We start from the raw sequence: 16,364 nt of genomic DNA on the forward strand, positions 1-16,364 counted from the left end.
AGTGAAAATACAACGCATGAGCTGTTGTGTATTGTTTTCTAGTACAAAGGAGATGTATATGTATAGATATTCATTTACAATCAGTAGAAATATTCAGCAGAACCCAGCAACAGAGCCATCTCTTCACATTGCAGAAGCAGGTTGGGATGTGTTTCGTGTCAGAGACCACCACGTATTAACCCAGTCCAATTTGTTCCATGACATGACTTGTACGACTTTCTTTTTTTCCTTCAGAAGTTAGGACAGACAATATTTGAACATGGTCACTCACATGTGCACCCGTTGCCTCAGTCTCTCACTCGCTTCTTACTTTAACCTCCCCGTGTCCATTAGAACTGTTATGAAACAAAAACACCCATTGAACAACACACACTTTGTCCCTTCGGCACAAAGCACATCGTTAAGAAACAGGAACAGCAATTGTACAAACATTAACATCTCACAAGGATGTCGTCAAAACTGCCGGGCAGTTGACAAGAGGCGGCGGGACAGAATCCTCTTTGGTCGTCAACGATACGACAATCCTCCTCGGGGTTTTCTTCGACAAACGAAAAAAAGATGGGGGATTACAGACCCAGCTGTGCAGGAGAGGGGGTTAAATAGAGGGAGGAGAAATCCCAGGAGCCAAGTTGAGGACAAGAGATGAGACGGTGAAGCAAGCGGACATTGGCTGGTGTGAAACATTTCCACGGCAGTAACCTCCACAGTTTGTCAACAGCGGTGTTACGGAAAGAGGCTTTTAAGCTACAGCATCACTGTTCCCTTGCACCTGAGGAGCACATGGCGTAGAGATGACCTAACTTGACCCTCTGGTAGTGTTTTTAAACAAGAAAACGAGCTAAAACAGCCGTTAATAGTGGACCAAGTAGCTGCTGGCTTACAGTTTGTGATGAATCTGTCACATTTATCGGCTTTGGCATCCATTTCCTCACACCGCTGACTGCGTCTCGCTGCACACGTAGATGTTGCTGGGCCTCACTCGCCTCCGGCTGCGGCCCGGCACCCTGGGACACAACCTGCAGCTTTTTGGCATGAACTCCAGACAGGCCTCCCTGAACTTCCTGATCCTCCAGCAGTAGATGACGGGGTTGAAGACTGTCTTTAGGTAGCTGAGCCACAGAGCTCCCACGCTGACCGGGTAGAAGGCCGGGCTGTAATAGAAGCGCCGGCTGAACACGGCCAGCAGGCTCACGACGGTGTGGGGCAGCCAGCACACTGAGAACCCGATGAAGAGGATGAGGATGGTGGTGAAGGCCCGGGTCTTGAAGCTCATGTCCACATTGACCTGAGTGGGCCGCTGAAGCCCCGTCAGACCCAGCTTGCTCACTTGGCTGAGGGCCGGCAGGCAGGAATGGTCGGTGGTGTGGTCGTGGATGCGGAGGGCGTTGCGGCGCACCGTGTTGAGGATGCACAGGTACGAGTAGAGCATGACACCAAACGGCACGAAGAATACCGCGACTGCCAGCAACACTGTGTAGCCTCGGTCTGCCAGAGATTCACTGTATCCCAGCATGCACTGCGGGGCCCAGGCACCCCCAATACCTGCTGCCCCTGCCCTGAAACCGACAACGGATGGGAGGGCCACGCACATGCTCAGCACCCAGGAAGCTGCGATCAGCAGCTTGGCCCTGTGCGGTGTCAGCTTGTCCTGCCGCTGTACGATGATGAGGAAACGGTCCACGCTGATGATGAGGAGGATGGAAACACCCTCCAGGACAAACAACCAGTACAACATGATGGAGGCACGGCAGAAGCCGCTCCCAAAGCGCCAGTCAGCTGTCGCCACGGTGACAGCAGTGAAGGGCATGCAGAGCAGCGAGAGCATTATATCAGAAAAGGCCAGCGTGGCAAGGAGGAGATTGATGGCCGAGCGCATGGCGGGCTTCTGGTAAACGATAAGGCATACAATGGCGTTGCCGAGGAAACCGATTGTAATCATGAAGATCATAATTGCTGCCAGAGTCACTCGCAGAGTGACAGACATGAAGGAAGTCTCTGATGGGAGACTCTCCTCCACTTCCTCCGCATTGTCCGGCTCTATGTCGCACAACTCCAACAGACTTTCATTACAAAATGCCATCGCTTCTACGATCAGGCGAAATTAGTCAAAAAGATGGACGTTTCTCATCACCGCTGTGGTCCAACTAGTCAATCGCTCTTGCACGAGTTGGTCATCCATGGCAATATCTAAGAAAGGAACAGAAGAACACACAAACACATGAGGCATTTTCAAAAGCAACTACAGCTACAGAAAGGCAGTGATTAGCGGATGGAGGGTCTCATTTGGTAGTCAGAAGCGCTCAGCTGCTCTGTGATCTATTAGTCAGAGTCAATTGTGAATTTGAATCAGTTAGAAGATAAGAATTGGGGAGAAAAGGACGTCCCTGTGACCATGAAGGACTGTTATATAACACACAGGGCCAAAACATGAACAGACAACAGTCACACTGGATTTGAGTGCTGGTCACACAAGGAAAAAGGGACACAGCGTGAATGTGAACTGGGTGAGGGCTTAAACTAGCTTGATGATTCACAGCCTCGGTGGAAAGATTCACACAAGAACACGCATATTCTACATGCTTTTCTTTTTTTGTGGAATTTACCCCTTTTTCTCCCCAATTGTATCCAGCCAATTACCCCACTCGTCCAAGCCATCCCGGTCACTGCTCCACCCCCTCTGCAGACTACCACACGCCTCCTCCGATACATGTGGAGTCCCCAGCCACTTCTTTTCACCTGACAGTGAGGAGTTTTGCCAGGGGGACGTAGCACGTGGGAGGATCACGCTATTCCCTCCAGTTCCCCCTCCCTCCCGAACAGGCGCCCCAACCGACCAGAGGAGGTGCTAGTGCAGCGATCAGGAGACATACCCACATTTGGCTTCCCACCCGCAGACACGGCCAATTGTTTTTGTAGGGACGCCTGACCAAGTTCGAGGTAACACGGGGATTTGAACCGGCGATCCCCGTGTTGGTAGGCAACAGAATAGACCGCCACACTACTCAGACAGCCCCATATTCTACATTCTCATCACAAAAACAGAAGTACACAAAACCATGGAAAGCCAATACAAACGCGCGCAGACACACACACACACACACGCACGCACGCACGCACGCACGCACGCACGCACGCACGCACACACACACACACACACACACACACACACACACACACACACCTGTCTGTCTTCTGCTCGCTGTGTAGAATCTCGTCCTTGGGTATGGGCTCTGAGTTTGATACAACCACAGTGAACGAGAGGAACATCTTCAAATGTGGACGCCTCTGTTGCTATAGTAGCCGATGTGCGTAAATGTTATGTGTCAATGGAGGTGGGCTCAGGGTAGTCTTGACATCCAACTTTCAGTCGCACCACGTTACACCCAAAAACCACGTAGAGCCGACTCTCCAGCTTCAGCTCCCCCAGGCGGACGGGTGGTGAGGATCTGCAAGAGATGAGGGAAGGGGTCACACACAAATCTCCATGTTTGACGCCTTATCAATAGAATGAGACAGGATCAGCATTTACCTGTGTGAGCATACGTGGGCTGTGATAGCGTTTCTAAACACAGGACAGGCAGCCCGATTTCTGCCTAGCTGGTGCATTTCCATCACAACGGCTTTCTCTTTTCAATACTCCAAATCAATTACTAGTCACCATCAGATTTGCATAAAAAGTTGATTGGTTTCAAATAAATATAACATTACTGCGGCACCAACAAAACTGGTACGGAAAACCAATTGTTGCAGATTCTTACACAAAATTTCGCACAGGCAACTGCGTAGTGTTACTGGTTGTTGCCAAGGCAACAAGGTCACCGCTTCCATGGCAACAAGCATCCCCCACTCTCATCCCCCGTGCAGATGTCTCTGCAACATATTTTCTGTATCAGAGGCTTTTTTTTTTATCAAAATGTAGGATTCAGGTCTACAGTCAAACCGTGAATTATCCAGTAGTTTTATGGGCGAGGAGTCTCCTTGTCTGATCTAACAAGGACACACACACACATCTGGATAACAGCAGATGTGTGCTCGACATTAAAAACGACATCCAAAAGTGTCATTTGACCTTGCTGTCCCCTTGTTTGAACAGTCCTCTACAGGCACCAGTTGAGCCAAACAGAGAAAATAAAGCGACCGTGAATGGGGAAATGTAATAGAGAGTACAATGAGAGGAAAAGCAGAGTGATGATGGTGTCGAGAAGTCTAAAATATCAGACCAGTTCGTGGCATGAATAGATACTCACAAACCCAAAAGGAATTGACATGTAATGTTTCCCTGATCATTCAGAAGACAGTAAATTGGTCGTTGCGGGGTCATGTCTGAAAACCCCAAAGCGTTTGTCCTGCAAGACGTACTTCAGTTTCTTATATCACCAAGAACAGGCTGTTCCTGTGTGATGCTCCATTTCTTTACAGTACAATAGTTGTATTATATAAGGCGGAAGTCCAAATTTGATTAAATTATCAATAATAGAGCAAATTCGGTAAATGTTAATTGTAACTTCCTTGGCATGGGAAATTTATGGATTTATTGGAAATAATGGCAACTTTTCCCGGCTTTTGTTTTATCATCATAGATTACATAATATTGTAATAGATTAATATTATTAGATGTTTACCAACAGGTTAATTTGTAACCATATTAGTCTGCGGTTAGATCAATGTATAATTCAGTTCTGCGTTAGGCTACATATTGAGATGTATGTATAGTAATATAGTGTTTAGCAGGACAGCATTACATAACTTCCATGTTTCTGAGATTCTGTGATTTACTGCACCTCGTCCAAATAACGGGAGGAGCCCATTTTAGTATGCAAAAAAAAAGATACATGCAACTCCCACTTGTGGGCCTACTAAGGGTTTCTACATGACTGTCTCATAAAACCAGCCTCTCTTTTCCCCCTCCCATCTCTCTTACCGTGTTCCCCACTCTCTCTTTTTAACCTCTTCTCCCCACTGTCGCAGTCATTTGCAAACAGGCGATACGTCGCGTCGCCCACATGTCACACCGTGCATCCCCACAGTGCCCGCAACCAGCGCGAGAAGATTTGGGGGGTTCGTGCACCGCCATCCCCGTCTAGACTGATGAAATGACAACTGAGCACAGGTCTGCTGCTGCCTCCATGTAGTAGACCAGGCTGCCTACCTTGAAGTGGGAACCGGGGTGGAGATAGGTGACTGCGACTCGTCTCACGTCGTTCTGCACATTCCGACTGGTGAGCGGTGACGTGCGGCCGTGCACGTGCACCGCGTCTCTCTCCGCGACAGCCTTCTCCCCTAATATCCCTCTTCTGCCGTTTCACCGGTTTATCGATCGTAGTCCTGCGTGCAGCCTGCTGATACTGACGCGCGTGAAGAACTGCTCACTAATTTAAAGGTGCAGCGTGGGGCTGCACACATTCGCAGCCATCTGAAAGCCGAACTTGCTGCTGCGGACGGCTCACAGCCCATCTGATGCAACGCATCTGGTACCAATAACGGTGTCAAGCGTCTTGCCATTATGCCGAGTGAACCATGTATGGCCTCAATTCAACGATATCCCCACCCCCACCCCCTCACACCCGATCTATCAACATATACTGTTTCAGCGTCTCCTAATTACATTCGTTGTGTTGGTGTGAAGGACAGAGACAACGTGATATGAGCCAACACAGAATGAGGTTATAACCGTCATGATATGAGAATTATCTGCCAATCGCCAGCCTGCTGCACTGTCGTGTATTGTGGAAGTTACGGGGCGGGACCGGAAATAAAGAAAGCAACGTGTCTAGGAATCGCTCCACATGGAGTGGAGCATTTACTGTGTTCCGGTTTCAAACCATCGTTTGAGAGAATGTGAACTATTCCGCCCTAGCAACTGCGTCCTAACCAGGTCCTAACCAGGCGCCACAACTGCGTCCTAACAAGGCGCCGCAACTGCGTCCTAACCAGGCGCCGCAACTGCGTCCTAACCAGGCGCCGCAACTGCGTCCTAACAAGACGCCGCAACTGCGTCCTAACCAGGTCCTAACCATGCGCCGCAACGGCGTCCTAACCAGGTCCTAACCAGGCGCCGCAACTGCGTCCTAACAAGACGCCGCAACTGCGTCCTAACAAGACGCCGCAACGGCGTCCTAACCAGGTCCTAACCAGGCGCCGCAACTGCGTCCTAACAAGACGCCGCAACTGCGTCCTAACCAGGTCCTAACCAGGCGCCACAACTGCGTCCTAACCAGGTCCTAACCAGGCGCCGCAACTGCGTCCTAACAAGGCGCCACAACTGCGTCCTAACCAGGTCCTAACCAGGCGCCGCAACTGCGTCCTAACCAGGCGCCGCAACTGCGTCCTAACCAGGTCCTAACCATGCGCCGCAACTGCGTCCTAACCAGGTCCTAACCAGGCGCCACAACTGCGTCCTAACCAGGTCCTAACCAGGCGCCGCAACTGCGTCCTAACAAGGCGCCACAACTGCGTCCTAACCAGGTCCTAACCAGGCGCCACAACTGCGTCCTAACCAGGCACCGACGGAGAGCGAACGAGAGAAGAAATGTAGCTCGAGCTTGAAGATTTTACGCCAACATTCGTTTTTCCCTTCTTTCTTTTTTTTACCCCCGTAAAACTAAAGAAACACAAATAAAGAACACAATTAGTAAGTACCCAAATAGTCTTTTCTGTCTTTTCACGTTACTTATTTCATATGCACACAAACTAGCCCGCACACACTCACACGCAGATAGCTAACTAGCATAGGCTACACCGGGTAAACTAATGAGCTACGCTAGTGTGAACTACTAATAAGACACGTTAGCCCCTAGCTAACGGGTCTGACCCTTTAGCCGAGCGGTTCGTGATGTCGCCTTGAGGTGCAGTACACTCCGTATCGAATCCCACACCGGGCAAGAAAATAACCGGTTACACTAACATGACATGACATGCTTATAACCATTACATACGTACTCACGTAAGTGTTAATTATGATATTTCCATATAACAAGGAGGAAAAAAAACCACTTACGGACGTATCGCTCCAAGGATCCGACGCGTATAGCACAACGGTCTCCCTCTGCTTGAAACGCGTGGGAACTGAACTCGCTCGTTTACACTGACACACAGACGCAATACCCAGTCTCACCACTAGGTGTTACATAGGCACCGCAAAGAATGCGGAGTAGCTGACTCACACAGGCCTAGAATAGACTGGATACAACAAACCTTTAAATTTCTCAGTCGGAACAATGTGACCCAGGTGTGTGATTTCCTCCAGGCCCGCCTCGCATCTTTCTTTAACCAGTCTGGGATTCTTTGCCCTTGCTCCAACACTTGCCTCGGTCCGCGGTCGTGCTGCTCCTCTGTCTCGCCCCAGATGGGCGTCGTCAGTGTAGGCTTCGGCACCTTCGATCCCCTTGAACAGCTGCTTCACCGTCCCGTGGACCACTTCCGGCGCCGACTTAACGCCACATCGCCAGCCTGACGCACTGTAATGTGTTGCAGAAGTTACGGGGCGGGACCGGAAATACAGAAAGAAACATGTCTGAGGACAAGTTCGGAGTTCCCGTGTCTGCTCCATGTCTGCTCCATTAAACCACATCGAAACATGGTGTGGAGCGGAACCGGGTTTAGCGGGATCCTCCCACGCGCTACGTCCCCCCTGGTGAAACTCCTCACTGTCAGGTGAAAAGGAGCGGCTGGCGACTCCTCGTGTATCGGAGGCGGCGTGTGGTAGTCTGCAGCCCTCCCCGGATCAGCAGAGGGGGGTGGAGTCAGCTTCAACACACGGTGCTTCCGTTGACCTGCACAGGTGTAATGACGTTTTATTCAGAAGTTATGAAGCTGCTGTGAGTATTTTAAGTTGCAAGCAGCATGTGTTTATTTTAAATAAGGTTATGAAGGCTCCTCTATATTTAAAAGGACAGTCCTGTTCGTATTCAGACCTCACATCGCATCTGGGATTCGTTTTACGCAAAGGACATTACACCTACCAAACAAGCAAACAAATAAAACGATAAATAAATAAAACTTGTCCACAGAGGTGCCCTATACTACCCCCCCCCAAAAAAGGGGGGAGCGATGCAGAATTTCATGAAATGCATTGCTGCAATAATGCTGAGGGGCTTTCTGCATCGAGAGTAAAACACAAATTACACCAACTGCATCATATCTGCGTTTATTCTGGGTGTGACATTTTTACCCCACTTCTGGTAAGATCAGGTGAACCTCTGTGGGAAAAACTTTTTAAATTGATGTAAAAAATTTTGTAAAAACCTGTTAAAAAACTGAACTGTTGGTAAAACTCCAATCTCTGGTAACATAGTGGTAACCCAACTCCCAACTGGTAAAATCTCTTTCAAAGATGAGTGTGTGTGTGTGTGTGTGTGTGTGTGTGCGCTTTCACTGCGAGTCCCAAAGCAAAGTTCTTATGTCGTCTTTCTTGGACTCATGTCAGACGTCCCTGTCACACTCCATCTAAACCAGCTTTACTTCCCTAATTGTAAACGAGGCCAGAGTCCCATCACGTCTCCACTTTCTATCAGCCTTACTGATGGTCATCAAACCTTCATCAGGTAGGCTGTTGTTCCAAGGTTGGATGACCAAAACATGGTACACAACGAGCCTGATTCTGGTGAGGCAGTGTGCAGGACTACTTCTCTAAAATTGTAAATAAAAAACAATGGATGCCTACTCCCCTCAGATGCACCTGTCCAAGACATACAGGTGTGCCAAGAATTTCTGGTGGCCTTATTTATGATACATGACATTTTATCTATTCAAAAGGACATATTGTTTGACACGACAAGAGAATATTTGTTCATCTTTAATGAGGTTTTCTGTAAAATATTAACAATTTGCGTGCGGGTAGCATAGCGGTCTATTCCGTTGCCTATCAATACGGGGATCGCCGGTTTGAATCCCCGTATGTGTTACCTCTGGCTTGGACTGGGGTCCTTACAGACTCAATTGGCCATGTCTGAGGGTGAGAAGCTGGATGTGGGTGTCCTGGTCACTGCAATAGTGCCTCCTCTGCTCGGTCGGGGTTGCCTGTTTGGGGGAGGAGGAACTGGGGGGAATAGTGTGAACCTCCCATGCGCTATGTCCCCCTGGCGAAACGCCTCACTGTCAGGTGAAAAGAAGCGACTTGCGACTCCACAAGTATTGGAGGAGGCATGTGGTAGTCTGCAGCCCCCTGCAGCAGAGGAGGTGGAGCAGCGACCAGGACGGCTTGGAAGAGTGGGGTAATTGGCCAAGTACAACTGGGGAGAAACATCCCCCCCCCTCCAAAAAAATTAACAATTTGAAAAGGCAGTGGTTTGCATGGTCACCTCACAGCAATAAGGTCCTGAGTTCGAACCCCAGGGTTGTCCAACCTTGGGGGTCATCCCAGGTCATCCTCTGTGTGGAGTTTGCATGTTCTCCACATGTCTGCGTGGGTTTCCTCTGGGGGCTCTGGTTTCCTCCCACAGTCCAAAGACATGTAGGTCAGGTGATTCAGTCATACTAAATTGTCCCTAGGTGTGGATGTGTCGGCCCTGTGATGTCCAGGGTGTCTCCCCGCCTGCCGCCCAATGACTGCTGAGATAGGCTCCAGCATCCCGCAACCCAAATTCGGATAAGCGGCTTGGATAATGGATGGAATGGATGGAACAATTTGAAAAACTAGGATATTTGGTTTGAAATGTAGGAGAGAGAAATTATAAAAGTCCCCTAAACTGGAAATACTCAAAATTCTACATTACCCATGCAAAAGTAATTAATTACTTTCCACCCCTGTATGCCGTCCACCTCCCTGGTGCATGTTTAAGATGTTCTGCTGCATGATGCTTGATTTCAGCCTCTGTAGCTTCTTTAGCTCATTTCATGACTGCTGCTGCAAGAGTTGTACAGAAAGAAAAATTATAAATATGCAAAGACAACCAGTGTAGTTACATCACAGTGTGCATGTCAACATATTTGTTAGTGAAAACATCCCAGTCTGAAGTTCCACACACTTACCTATTAATTATTATTCCTCCTGTCAAATATCAAGTGACAATGCTGCACAGACCCATGGTGACTGGTGGGGTACACGGCAGTGTACATGTGGCTTAAAGATAGTGTGAGGATGGTCTCTGTTCACTCACATCGCTGTATGTTAGGAGGGGGGTAAGACTGCAACAGGTAGTGGCCTTGGGTGACAAGACAGTGATGAATTGAGAGAACCTACCAGTGTTGTAGTCGAGTCTCGAGTCTCCAGTATTCGAGTCCGAGTCCGAGCCCCCAAAGAAGAGTCCGAGTCAAGTCCGAGTCAAGTCCCCATTACCTGAGTCCGAGTCCGAGCCATTAAGGTTGAGTCTGAGTCGAGTCCCAAGATGGGAGCCAGTGCTCCACTCTGGCACCGTAAAAAAGCTGACATACAAATAAAAAAGGTCTAGATTAAACAAAAATGACACAGCTGTCACCACTTCAAAGGGAGTTTATTTACTTTGTGACACAACAGCCAAACAAATGCACTCGCAAGCATGTGCACACACACCAGTGTTGTAGTCGAGTCATTAAACCTGGAGTCCGAGTCGAGTCTCCAGTCCCCAGTGTTCGAGTCCAAGTCCAAGTCCGAGTCATCAATGTTCAAGTTGAGTCACGAGTCCTGAAAATCAGGACTCGAGGCCGAGTCCTGGACTCGAGTACTACAACACTGGAGCCTGCAAAGCTCTGCCACGACAAAATAAAATGGCTCATCAGGCATAGCCTTAATGTAAAGGCTTTGGGTGCTATAACTTCCATTTTAGCAAATACTGGCTTACCTGGAAATGACTAGAGGCAAGACTGCTGATTTTCACTAAAGTGAAATATCCCTTTAAGATCCTTGAAGAACGCTTTTTTCCCCGCCAAAAAAATTTAATTAGTCACAAAAATCCCATGGATTTGAATGAAAGTAATGCCCATAATGCTCAAATTCTCTAACTCCATTAGAGCATCATCATATCAAGGGACCGAGGCTGATTAACATGATGAATCGTACAGTTTGCTGCTTGACCCGATGATTCCAATATTCTCATCCAACAAGCAAGCAAACTCAATAAACTTTCATCAAATGAAATCCTATCAGTCGAACAACCATTTCCCCTTCGACAGCGAGGTTTTTGTTACCACTGACCTTTCATTTAGAAAACGTACTGTACAATTCAGAAAATGCTGAGGTAGTGAATATGGTGGTGAGAGCTGGGAGACTTAAATGACATGGGGAAGATGCCGTGTACCTTTTATTGCTTCGTGAGTTTTAGTTGTCTCCAGAGGCAGTTTCTGCTTCTCCCCTTCCCCTTCATAGTGAATTTTGCCATCAGCGGACTGGCGAAGACCCTGAAGAAACAGAAATGGCTCCATTTAGGAATGACATGTGTACATGGTAATCCACAGCAACTGTAGGCGAGAAAGCCAAGAGTGGACTAAAGAGGTGTGGTTTTGGGACACCGCAGTTTTCTGTAACCAATTAAACAAACAAACCCTCTGATAATGCCTGATAATGTTCCACTTCCGGTGTGGGAAAATGGCGGCGCGAACTCGCGTTTGCTGTGGCCTCCCCCAGTACCGTCCATGCGGTGTCTTTGTCCACGTCTAAGTTTGTGTCTTCGTTTGATGGCTGGGAGCGCTGGCGCTGGATCGGCTGGGAGGGCTTGATCTGGTGCATCCTGTGGGCCCAGGGACCACGGCCCTGCCCGGAGCTGCGCCCGAAGAGGAAACACCAATGGCGGTCTGACAGGATGCGGAAATGGGGCAGGCTAAGCTAACTGCTAGCCCATGCAGACTGGTAGTTTCTATAACACCGAAGGCGGTCTGGTGGCGGCCTCGTCTAGCGTTGACTAGGTTTTTGGTGTCATCGTGTGGAGTGCGGGGAGGTGTGTCGAGGGTGTCTGGCTGGGAGAGCTGGCATTGGATCGGCTGGGGGAGCCTGGTCTGCTGCGTCCGATGGGCCCAGGGACCACGGCCCTGCCCGGAGCTTGGATATATGTGTTTAGTTTGGGTATATGTTTTTGTCTTTGTGTTGCACTGCTGTGGGCTGGTGGGGAGCGATGTTTCATTTAATTTCATGTACATAAGTACATGAAATGAAATGTCGAATAAGGTGTTCCTGATTCCTGATAAGAGGTGACCCATTGATGGTGCCAATGGCATACTGTCCCTGCACCTGTCGAACCCCTTCGTCTGGACCATCCAAGTCAGATTACTACACAGGCAGCTCAGCTTAGATAAATTTGGGTTATTCACATGCCTGCCATTTTGATCAACTGTGGTAGAACACGGGAGCACCTATCCAACTTCAACATTCATTTCTAACCACACGTGTTTTAAAATACATGCAAGTGAATTTGTCATCTGCTCATTGATAATCCGCTCATCTTCAGATCAATCTAGGAAAACAGCGGCAGAAAATATTCAGTCATGAGTCTCATGGTTGCATTTCAGAGAATTAAAGTGGCCATATCATGCTCATTCCAGCACTATATATTTACTCTGGAGCTTCACTAGAGTAGCTTTGGATGATTCACAGTTATAAAAAAAAACTTCATTTATCTTATACTGGCCCTTTATGCAGCCCCTCAGTTCATCCTCTGCCTGAAACAAGCTGTTTTAGCTGTCTCTTTAAGCCCCCCCCCCCCAAAAACCCCCCACTGATTTCTTCTGACTGACCAACTTCCGAAAGCCTGCCAAAGGGAAGCAGTCAGTCAGCGCTTTTAGCACCGCCTCCTCCTCAGGGGGAAACAGAGTTCAGCGGGTAAATAGAGTTCGATACACCTCCACACTCCTACCCTTCCTCCTCTCCCACTGCCTCTGGAAATGCCTTCCCCCTCTCCCTCTCCTTCTCCTTCACCCAACAGTAGCATAGTTGGGTGTTGGCACCCGGTACTGTTGGCACCCTGCTGGCCAACAGTACCGGTGGCGGTCGTTGGTAACCCGGGCCTGGACTGATGGGGTAAGGAAATCTGCTTTATGAGCCGCATATTTGATTTGGCAAAGGTTTTATGCCGGATGCCCTCCCTGATGCAACCCTCCCCCTTTATCTGGCCTTGGGATCGGCACTAAGAATCCACTGGCTTGTGCATCCTCAGCGGCTTGAGACCCCGTACATATTCAGTGAATAGACTTCGGTACTCATGACAGATTCAGTAATTCTCATAGAAGTATACCAAGAACATAGTCATCAAACTAGTGTTTGGCCTTTTTCCTCTTGACTACTGCCTCAATTTTCTCCTCGACATGGCTCGTCACGTCATAATCATCACATTCACATATGCTAACCACAAGGTTAAAGTCACAAGCAGCACAGTTACAATAAAAATGGCTGTGCTACTAGCATTTGGACTTGATTTTTCTCATCTGGCTGCCTTCCATATTTTAGTTTTGACAAAGAGGAATGACCTCATTAGCTCATTAATGAAGACTTAACGGAGGTCATTTTACATTTCACCGAGGTGAACGTCACCCAGTCACCCGGAGGGGGGTGTTGATTGAGGAAAGCTGCCTTTTCCCTTCTTTTTGGCCATCTAACAGTATTGTTGTCTACATCAATCCAGTTGTGTGTGGCAGTTCCCTCCACTTCCTCGCCATGCTCCACCCACACAGCCCTAACGTACACGTTCAGAACGCATTAGCCTGTTTCCACACTACTCATCTATGAAACTGCTACGGACAGAAACGTGAAGGCCACCACAAATGGATTGTGTTTATAATTCATCTGTCATCAAGTCACAGAAGTGGAGTTGCATCAAATACTATCTGCAGTATTTGTGCCAATCCAACTCCTGAGTACTCAGATCAGTAAATATACTAGCTGTCCCAATTCCTTCATTCATTCATTCATCCATTCATTCATTATCCAAGCTGCTTATCCTGCTCTCAGGGTCGCGGTGATGCTGGAGTCTATCCCAACAGTCATTAGGTGGTAGGCGGGGAGACACCCTGGACAGGCCACCAGTCCATCACAGGACCGACACACACACACACACACACATTCACACCTAGGGAAAATTTAGTACGGCCGATTCATCTGAGCTGCATGTCTTTGGACCGTGGGAGGAAACTGGAGCACCCGGAGGAAACCCACGCAGACACGGGGACAACATGCAAACTCCACACAGAGGACTAACTGGAATGATCCCCCCAAGGTTGGACCACCCCGGGGCTCGAACCCAGGACCTTCTTAATGTGAGGTGACTGCCTGCGCTAACCACTGCGCCACCGTGCCACCCATTCATTATCTAAATCCAATTCAATATCTTTTTTCTCCTACACATTCTCTATTTCACCCCCCCCCACACACACACACTATGGCCAGTAAATAATTTCATTAAATTAATAAATCAACGCAATTGACTCACTCCTCTATTACTTCTTTTATAATGCACCAACAGTACAAAAAAATCACAGTTTAGTATGTACCTTGGCTTGAAGTCAGGGTTCGGTACGTTTTCGGTACAGCAGGGGGAAAGAAACAAAACATAAAATGGCTTCTTTTTCTTATTAGACAGTGTTTTACTGAACAAATTGTGGCCGTCTTTCTTTAAAAACGTGTCAATATGGCTGCAACCAGCTGCAAGCTACACTAACAAGTAAATTATAATTCAAAGTGAATCAAAATAAATATTCTCTCAAAGTATTCTGATGCATGCTCAATAATCCAGGTAAGAGAAGCACAAAAAGCTGAACCGGTTCAGGTGGATACGACCTTCACTGAGAGAAAGGTCAAGTGACCTCTTCAGTCTCAGCTGACTGCAGGTATCCACAATACAGTGGCATAACGACCACGAAGCCACTTAAACGAGTACTATAGTATATGCAATAAAACTATATTTATTACAACAATATAAATGTTTGTGTTAAATATAATCACAAAAATTATAATAGCGTTGATTTTATGGAGAAACAAATGTGCCGCAATTAAATCAATATATGCCTAATGAAATAAATAATTTCATTATTAAATGTTGAACGGTATTCAAATAAGGGTTGCAAATTTTCAGGCAAGGCGGGAACGTCCAACGGGAATTAATGGGACTCTACGAGAATAAGGTGGAAATGTAAGAGTTATTTTCATAGGTTGTGTTTACCATGTCATATGCAGATAGAAACAGACAGCACCAGACATAATTGCAAACCCTTTGTAATAGAAATAAAAAACACAAAAACAATTTATTTACGAGTTGAACTTAAAAAGGGACACTTCACTGGAGGACAATGCTGATTCAATCTCACACAAGTAAATAGTTTTACACACATTAATTTAGTCTGACGGTTACTGAGAGTTAATGACTGAATAATATGTCCTCCAGTGACGTCATTGGAGGGCACTGATTCCTTGTGTCGTACAGCTCAGCGAAATTGCGGAGACGAACTAGATGTACTAGATGTATGTGGTAAATGTAACTAGGTGTGCACCCAGAGTGCAGATCTCCCCCAGGCGTAGGTACATATCTCCCGTTCTCCGTACACACACACACAGACATAAAAACCAATGTTTTTCCTGCCTTTATAAGAATTTTTCACAGCACCCAAGTCGATTGAGGGGGAACTATGGAAGAAAATGTGTTACTATACAGACTGCAGTGCTCAAGCTAAAAATACAGCCTAATAAAAACGTTTTGCCTGTCAGTCTGTGGATGTGCAGCCTGCTAGGTGGGCCCTCGCATGAAAGCCTGACATGAAATGACAGAAATCAGGCTATCATAATTTCAAAGCCCTTATTAAAAGACTTCAAATGTGTTTAACCGTCGCGGTTTTCATCATATAAAATGAATCGAGACGAACGGCTGCTCTGCTGATTTACTTTCATTCATAAAACAATGGTAGGAAAACAGCTCAGCCATGGGAAATGTTTTATCATAGCTACTGATATGATTTCCAGCTGCGACTGTGATTAATCCTACTCTTGAAATTGTATTTTTACAGCAGAGTTTTAACATTGGAGACTATGGCACTTCTGCGTGGCGGTGACGTGAATAAGGTGAATTATTTCTGAATTATTATTGGTTGCACGGTGGTCCAGTGGTTAGCACTGTTGCCTCACAGCAAGAAGGTCCTGGGTTTGAATCCCAGGCCATCCCAGGTCCTTTCTGTGTGGAGTCTGCATGTTCTCCCTGTGTCTGCGTGGGTTTCCTCCAGCTGCTCTGGTTTTCTCCCACCATCAAAAAGACACGCATCCATCCATCCATCCATTATCCAAACCGCTTACCCTGCTCTCAGGGTCGCGGGGATGCTGGAGCCTATCCCAGCAGCCATTGGGTGGCAGGCGAGGAGACACCCTGGACAGGCCGCCAGGCCATCACAGGGCCAAAGACATGCATTTTAGGGTTAATACTCCTGTCTGTGCCCCTGAGCAAGGCAATGGAAAGAAGAACTGGAGTGCCCGAATACCT

General features: G+C 47.6%; 1 protein-coding gene across 1 annotated transcript; it reads right to left on the reverse strand.

Moving 5' to 3' along the window:
- Positions 1-928: 928 nt before the first annotated feature.
- Positions 929-2,086, reverse strand: gpr45 (G protein-coupled receptor 45). The gene has a single exon (XM_056290137.1). The coding sequence runs from the start codon at positions 2,078-2,080 to the stop codon at positions 929-931; it is 1,152 nt and encodes a 383-aa protein (XP_056146112.1). The 5' UTR covers positions 2,081-2,086.
- Positions 2,087-16,364: the final 14,278 nt, after the last annotated feature.

The sequence above is a fragment of the Lampris incognitus genome, chromosome 11 (genome assembly GCF_029633865.1).
Source record: "Lampris incognitus isolate fLamInc1 chromosome 11, fLamInc1.hap2, whole genome shotgun sequence".
In the NCBI taxonomy this organism is placed as follows: Eukaryota; Metazoa; Chordata; class Actinopteri; order Lampriformes; family Lampridae; genus Lampris; species Lampris incognitus.